Here is an 8,673-nt window from a genome sequence, read left to right as displayed (position 1 = left end):
ATTAAATAACATTAAACGGGTTACGTAACCCTGAAACATGCTGTCAGTTGTATCTCTGAGTGTCAGCATCAGGCACAGGTGTTGACGTCAAGGAAACACAGATGGTAAAGTTGGGTCAGTTTTACCTTTGAGTCTGAAGCTGGTAGTTTATCTATTTTCTTTACAGACCTGTTTCATCTTGAGCCACTGAAGAGTTACAAGAGTGCAGACCTGTGATTTTTACAGGAGCCGTTTTATTTTCAGACAGCAACATTATTAGCTCTAGTTCCTGGTTGGATAGCAGCTAACATTTCTTTTTCTCATCGTGTTGTTGATTTTAAAGTTAGAAGAAATCTCATTAATTGCTGCAAAATATACAGCAGTGTTTATCATTACCAACATGTCGTGAGGAGAACTCTCTTACAGGATAACTTCGCTATTTTTCCTGGATCTCATTTTCCTGGGATTTTGCATCTAAGTGACTGATGGAGACAACAGTTTTTGAAACTGGTCCAGTGTTGTGTGAGAGCGCTGCAGCCAGCAGAAGTGAAACTGAGCTGCAATGCGATCCCTGAATCTGCACCATCAATCTACATCCACTATAAGTGCTTATTTTTGCCACTAGCAGGCTCAGATTATTATTATTCTGTCTGACAACAATTTGGACATGGTCGCTACAGAGATGGGCCTCTTTTAAAGAGTAAGATCATTTTTGTTTAAAGTTATGACAAGGAACTTTCACATCATATAACCACAAAATATGTCAAAAATACATTTATCTGAATAAAAATCTCCTCTTTCTTCTTTTAATTGGCTAACGTACTACCCACTGTAACTGTATCTTCTTGATCTTCTTGAGGATGATTTTGTTTGCTTATGTAGGTCATATGGCAGCATGAATATTAAACTGAGACCGTTTCATAAGGAGTGAAAAGTAAGAGATGCTACATTGCTCCATTCGCAGTGACCAGACTCCATTGACAAAAACAGCAATTTTACCTCTCAAGTTTATCACTTCCTCAGTTGGTTTTTAACTATTTGAAACACCAAAATTCACACAGTACTACAAACAAACAAAAACAGCAAAGTCACACAATAACATAAACACCAAAAAACACCAAAGTCACACAGAAACACAAACAAATTAGCCGACTGATACAGCGGCAGAGCGAGAGGTAAAATTGCAGTTTTTGCCAATGGGGTCTGGTTGCTCTGAACAGAGGGATATAGTGAATGTTTCTGGTTAAACAAAAAGGCACTTACTCTTTAAAAAAAAAGCTGTCTCTGTGGAGATATTTTCCACAATATTGTCAGATTCTTACAATAACAATCTGAGTCTGTCAGTGGCAAAAATAAGCACTTTTAGCCAACTTATTTAATATTGTGCACTTCTGCAAACAGCAGCATTCTCTGTCAAAACTGGACTGTTTTCAAAAATTGTTGTCCCCCAGTGTCAGAAAATAAGGTCCGGGTTAAAAAATACCAAGGTTATTAGTATGATACCATGTGTTCGGTGCTCAGTTGTTGATTTAAGACCTGGCACTTCTGACAAGCATTTAGAAACTGCAGAGAATCTGCTACCTCAGTAAAAAGGATGAGTCAAATCTGACAGCTGTAAAGACATAAGAGGTTTCCTGTGTTTTTAAATCTGTGTCTACCATGCACTTCTGAAATCCTCCAGACCTGGATTGAGGCATTAATGTGAAACCTGCAATACACAGTAAGTCAACAGTACCACCCATTTCATATTAAACCACACGTTTTAGCTCCAGTAAATAAAAATGAACAAACACAATCAACAAACCAGACCTGGTTGAAAGTGTAACAGAAGTCCTTTCAAATGCTCACAGTTACTTTGGTTTATTGTAGTCTGACTGACATGGAGGACTGTATACAAAAGACATTTGACAGTGGCTTTTATAGAATATCTCATGTCAGTAAATAAAACTTGAATTAGCAGATGCCATTCCCAGCTAGCAGGAATGCTCTGCCCGCAGGGACTGGAACTATAAATGCTGGATCATGTAAAGTGTAATTAAGGTGTACATTTTCATTTACAGACATTTTTACACAAGTTATTACACTATCCAGCACCACAGATCCAACTTATGTCAAGTATTTGAACGGGTTCTGACTCTTTCCCAGGTCTGTCACAAATAAATATATTCTGTATATAGCGACAAATCTCACAGTAGCCACGTTTATAAATCTATCTGTCCATTACTGAAGAATCTGTTTAGCTTAGTATCTGAGGCCAGGGAGTCACTAAAAATACTGTTTAGGCTGAATAGAAAGAAGGCCATAACATCAGATTTTCACAATAACATCAAAATCAAATGCAAGCCCTATTCCAAACTAGTAGGGACACCGTGTAAAACTGAAATAAAAACAGAATGCAATGATTTACAAATTCATTTTGACTTGTTCTCAATTTAATACAGTAAAAAGACAAGATATTTAATGTTTAAACTGATTAACTTTATTGTTGTGTGTGTGTTACTCTATATATTCAGAATTTAATACTGGCAACACGTCCCAAAAAAGCTGGGACAGGAGCATGTTTACCTCTGTGTTACATCACCGTTTCTTTTAACAACACTCAGCTTGATACAGGATTTCAGGCGCTCAACAGTCTGGAGACTCGGCTGCTGTATTTTGTGCTCCATAATGCACCACATGTTTTCAATGGGAGACAGATCTGAACTGCAGGCAGGTCAGTCTAGTACCTGAACTCTTTTACAATGAAGAGACACTGTTGTAACACGAGCAGAATGTGTCTTGATATTGATTCCTGAATAAAAGCAGCAACGTCTCTGAAAAAGATGTCTGGATGGCAGCAAATGTGAAACCAAAACTTGTATGTACCTTTCGGCATTAATGGGGCCTTCACAGATGTGACAATTACCCATGATGCCATGGGCACTAACACACTCCCATACCATCAAAGATGCTGGCCTTTGAAGTCAGCGCTGATAACAATCTGGATGGTCCTTTTCCTCATAAACCCAAAGAAAAGTAGTTTGCATCATTTCTCGTTGTTACTGATATATGGCTTTCACTTTGCGTGGTAGAGTCTTAACTTGAACTTGATTTCTCCAAATTCTCAGAATCTCTTCATGATATTAAAAATTTTATATGTTGAAATCACTAAATTCTTGCAGTCTTGTGTTGAGAAACTTTCTTAAACTGTTGGACTATTTGCACATCCAGTTTTTCACAAAGTGGTGAACCTCACTGCATCCATGCTTGTGAATGACTGAGCCAGGATGCCCCTTTGATACCCGATCATGATACTGTCACCTGTTACAAAGTCACCTGTTTCCCTGTGGAATGTTTCAGACAGGTGTATTTTTAAGAATCCACAACTTTTGTTGCTCCTGTCCCAACTTTTTTGAATTTTGTTGCAGGCATCAAATTCAGAATGAGTGTATATTTACAAAAACAATGACGTTTTGAGTTTGAACATTAAATATCTTCTTCTTGTACTGTGTTCAGTTGAATACAAGTTGAAAGGTATTTGCCAGTCATTCTGTTTTCATTTATGTTTTGTACAATGTCCCAAATTGTTTGGAATGGGGTTGTATTGAGTTTTTTCAGGGGTTCTATCAGATTCAAATGAGACATTAGCATTTGTGTATAATTGGTTAAAAATACCTTGTATGTTGACCTTAGAGCAACATCAGTAACTTTTGGGAACAACAGTAATGACAGCACAACTCATTTACAGCATGACAATAATAATTAGAATTCATTCAACTCATCAACAGAAACAGGGATTGTTAAAAGTGTCCCGTCACCTTTCATTGGGCCGTCATTGAAAACCAGCCGCCCTTATTAAGGAATCTAGACCCTTGAGGAGATATTGAAGGATTCATGATGACCTGCAGCTACCCAAAATTCAAAATTCGGAGCAGAAAAACATAAGCACATGTCACCTTTTGCATGCACTCAAGGCTCAGAAGGACACTGCTGATGATCCTTCAATATCTACTATAAAGTAGTCTAGAAGTTGAAAGAGTTCAGAGATTTCCCCCGAACATGGAAGAGTTGAACCTGATGTGGTGGGCGTGGTCTTCTGGGGAGGCCGTCGATGGTGTGGGGCCGAAGAGGGTGACAAGAGGGTGGGTATGGAAAGATGGTGGGGGTTTGAAGAAGAGGAAGAGAGGGTTGAGAGTAGCCCTGGTTTCTACACATTCGTCCGACACTTGGGGAAGATGGGTCCTCCCTCAAGCCTTCTCTTTCTTACTGTAGGTGGAGGGAGAGAAAGAAAAAAGAGAGGGTGAGAGGGAAGGTGGGAAAAGAGGAAAGAGGAAAAGGAGAAAGAGAAAAATTAGAACCTGAATGCAAGAAGGTATTTCATCATCATCATCATCAGCAGCAGCAGCTTAAGTCAAAGCAGAGCAACACAGACCTGCCTGATTGCTTTACATGAGTAAAGCAAAGAGAGGCAACTGCAAAAGATTGAGAGAAGATTGAAAGATTTAAGTTACAGAACTTTTTCTTCAGGTGGCAAGTGGCTTTAGCAAGAGCTCTCGAAGGAAAGAAAGCACAAGACAAATGTAAGATACTGATATGAGCAGGGGTGGATCATCCCACTATGGGGCCCTGGGGCAAAAATGATGCGAGGGCCCCTACTACACCCTCATTTTCTCCCTTTCTTTGTGAATTCTTTATGTATTAGTTATTTATTTAGCAAAATACACCATGTAACAACAATATACAAGGAAAGACTAAGGGCCAAAACTTAACAGGAATATTCCTGATAAAATAAAGAGAGTTAAAAAAACAAACAAATTTGATGCAGTAGAACCAGAGATTTCATCGTTTTTATTCCACACGTGCTTCCTCCTTATCAAAACCTGGTGCCTACATTACCCAAAAAGCAGTTCGACCGTCGAAAGTTCAGTCACAGATTCAGGTTTGTTATGCTAGTAGCACCAAATCATAGCCTTAAGCTGCAGCGGTCTAGTAAAGTCACTTCTTTCTAACTCCTCACATCTAAGCTTAATGTGTAAGATCAGTGTACTTGCCCTTTGGGGTTGCTATCCTTTTAGTTCATACTGTAATTATATAAATCTGCAATTTAGTAAATGATTACAAACTAATTGCCACGCAGTGAAACTGGAAACTTTGGGGCCACTAAGCGTTCGGGGCCCCAGGGCAGTTGCCAACTTTGAAACACTGCTCTTATCCAAAGCTGGGTTGCTGGATTGAGAGGACAGAGGCTGAGCAGAGGAAGCTGGATGCCTCCAGATGATGCAGCGACAGAAGAAAGAACACGGCGGGAGAAAAGAACAATGTAATAAAGTAAAAAGGCCAAGCAGAAACATAAATAAAGTGGCCAAAGAACAGACAAAAGCTCCAGTTTATTACTGGGAAAATGATGTGGGAAAGGTTTCTGCAGCTTCACAGTACAGCAAAAAGAAGAGAGAAATCCACAAAACTACTACAGCAAGCAAAAAACAGAGACAGTCTCATCTTGTCCAATCAGATTTCAAAGACAGATGAGGTATACAGTCGATGCGGTTGTCCAGTGTGTTAGAGGATCAGTGTCTTGCTCTTGCTAGGACATATGACAGAAATTTATCCTATCTGCTGTTTATTCTTCCGTATTTTGAAATTATGGGATATTTTAGTTTTACAAAAATATTAATATTTCATATTCAAGCTTTCATTATTTTATTTATGTTAAGCAAAACTTGAGTGCCCTTGAATTTTCTAAATATCATATAAGTCATATTTCCTTATGTCTGGATCTTCCAGACTTCAGTACTGTTCATTTTGTTGCTTCCTTAGTTCTAATACATTTTTAGGAAATGTAAAGAAACTGTGGCAAGAAAAAAAAAAATCCTGACCGCAGTGGGGACTGGAGAGCAACAACAGCTAAATGTGGGAGATGCTGTCAGAAGTCTTTGCAAACCAGAGACGACTAGAAGATGAAAAGAAGGAAAGTGATGAAGCAAGAGAAACTCTCAGAGGTGCTGGCAGCGTTCTCCTGTGGTCTGGAAAAGAACCAGGTGATGTTGGCAGAAGAAAGGCGAGGCTGAGCGGTCAAACGGTGCAGTGTTTGTATTCCTGTTTGTTTGTTTGTTTTGTACTTAGTCTTAGACTTGAACTTTTTCCCAAAGGCCCGCTCCAGCTCAGGCACAGACAGAGTGAGGGTGAAGGAGCCGTCCGACTCTGACCTGACGACCCGGGCTTAAAGATGACGGGAGGGAGGAAAATGTTATGACAGGGTTATGACACATACACTCAACTTCAAGTGGTTAATGACACATAACAAGTACAACAGAAAACATTAGACACAAAGCAGCCCAAATGTAGTTATGATTCTGAGTTTAACCTAAGTTGTTTTTAAATGTTTTCTGGTGGAGGTAAAGACAGACAAACAGCATAGATTCACACTTGTCTTCAATCTCTAAACCTGCAATCAACAATTATTTTCACAATTATTCGCTTAATCTTTTAGTTCCACTATTGTCAAACTGTGGTAAATGTACCACTGGTGATATGCAAGCTCCCTCTAGTGGTACATGGGGGAACGTCAGAAATACATATTTTTAATTAAATAAAATAATTCAAAGTCATTACTATCACAATACTACAAAACTGAATGAAAATAAATAAATATTAGATAACTGAAACAAGTAACTGATTATCAATGTAGTTTGCAATTAATTTTCTTTTGTTCTATTAATCGATAGATTGACTAATCACTGCAGCTCTACCTAAAACTGCTTCTTCTATTACGTTCATGAGTGAACAGACTCACAAAGTAACTGATCAAGTATTCATTTTGTGAAGCTTGAAAGAAAGAAACAAAGAAAAGAAATTAATGAATGAATGAATGGAATGAAACATATTTTTTCTCTGGCCTGGAGCACTAATTATCTGCCCAGAAAGTTTTGGTGTGAGTTGCAGAGTTTTGGAGAAACCAGCCATACAGATGTCTAGATGGCGCTAGTCCTATGGTGCTCAAAGTGGCAAATAAATTCATCTGAAAAACTAAACAGCGATTTCTCTTTCCAAAAACCATGACCCAGCTGCTCAACATAATTCACAGACCTTGTTGTGAGCAGTTTCATGTAGGAACTACTTTCTTTATGCAGTAGAATCTACCAGAACGACTATAGAATCTTTCAAACTTTCTATTAGAAAGAAAGTAGTTATTATCTTGAGTATCTGGGTCCTGATTTTTGTGAAGTACACTGATGTTGCATTTTATTGAATTGTGTTTTTTTGGTGCTTTGAGCTCCATAAACCAAATACCGTTTAGTCCCATTATATTGGAGAGAAGACTATGTGACTCACAGTAACACTATCTAGATGGATAAATAGCACTACAGGCCTTTGGAAATGTTTCGTTTTGGGGTGAACTGTCCCTTTAACTGTAACGGTTTTGCACAGGACAAACTGCCTGTGCATAACTGTTACATTCCTTTTATTAACAAAGCCCACTTCTTCCAGCAGTTTCATTTTGTTCTCTCTCTCATGCACAGTCTCTTTTCTTAGTGCTGATGTCATGACTTAAGAAGCCGCTGTTTTGATTGGCTGGGGCTCTCTGGCCGTACTACTGAGTTACCGGCCGATGATATCACTCAGATTCTTCTGTTATAGTCTGATTAAAGCAGAACCCGAGGAGATAGAGTGAAGATAAAGTGTCAGCACTGACGCACATAACAACCAACACTGCCAAACACAATACTACTGACAGACCGGGTACAAGTTCAATAACATAACTAAAGCACTGTGAGCTGATTCAGTCATCAAATACATTATGTGGGAGAAATGTTATCAATAAAAAGTCCAGTTCATGAACTTTTGTCATGTTCCTGATTCAGTTTGTCAGAGCTGGTATGAAATGTGTTTGTATGTGTCTGTTTCCTGGACTTAACACTGCATCTGTGTGTGTGTGTGTGTGTGTGTGTGTGTGTGTGTGTGTGTGTGTGTGTGTGTGTGTGTGTAACCCACCCAGGTCATTGTTGTTCATCATGGCATTGGAGCCTCGGAGGCGCGGACCCTGCTGGGTGAAATGATATCCAAACTTCAACAGCGTGGTGTTTTTCTCCAACATGCTGGCTATCTCCATCTCCACCTTGTTTCCTAACGGCTGGCTCTGGAGTTTAGGGAGAGAGGGTGGGGAGTGAAGGACGGTTCAGGGATTTCAGTGGTCAGGATCTTTTGGGGGCGGACCTGAAACACGGCTCAGTGACGCTCCAGTGCCACGGTCCCCCAACACTACATGAGCCCCACAAACCAACACATGAACAACACTGACACCCCTGTCATTTACACCATGTTTTTACCCTAAATCTTCACTGGAGATTCTTAGCTTGGTGCCACGTTCCCATGTGAATGCAGCAATGCAGTGCAAATTGATATTATTAAAATTAATAGTAAGAACTTTATTTATTTTTAATGACCTCTCACAGCCCACCTTGCAGTGCCTTCACAGCCAAACAACACTTTGGGAATCTCTGATCTATTAACTTGCATTCATTCATTTGTAAGAGGTTCCAGACTAATCTTTTTTGTGAATCAGTCTGATGATGCCTGGCCAGGTATTTGTGATAGCAAGATGGAAACACTGGGGGAAAGAGAAGACCAAAAGGTGGTGATCTCCATGGCAACAGAAGACAAAGTGGCAGGTGCTATTTTTGATTTGGTTTTATAGCCTTTCAATCAATCAATGCA

General features: G+C 39.3%; 1 protein-coding gene across 1 annotated transcript in view; it reads right to left on the bottom strand.

Moving 5' to 3' along the window:
* Nucleotides 1-3,234: 3,234 nt before the first annotated feature.
* Nucleotides 3,235-8,673, bottom strand: part of tmod1 (tropomodulin 1) — a 41,074-nt gene continuing 35,635 nt past the window's right edge. Inside the window, exons 11-13 of the mRNA XM_084716103.1 lie at nt 7,951-8,095; nt 6,078-6,177; nt 3,235-4,224 (exon numbers count right to left, since the gene is read on the bottom strand). Coding sequence (XP_084572229.1) covers nt 4,206-4,224; nt 6,078-6,177; nt 7,951-8,095 — 264 coding nt within the window. The 3' untranslated portion in view covers nt 3,235-4,205. The remainder of the gene's footprint in view (nt 4,225-6,077; nt 6,178-7,950; nt 8,096-8,673) is intronic.

This window comes from Lutjanus erythropterus, chromosome 3, assembly GCF_056507025.1.
Source record: "Lutjanus erythropterus isolate fLutEry1 chromosome 3, fLutEry1.hap2, whole genome shotgun sequence".
Taxonomy (NCBI): domain Eukaryota; kingdom Metazoa; phylum Chordata; class Actinopteri; order Lutjaniformes; family Lutjanidae; genus Lutjanus; species Lutjanus erythropterus.
This window is presented reverse-complemented; position numbering and strand designations above follow the sequence as displayed.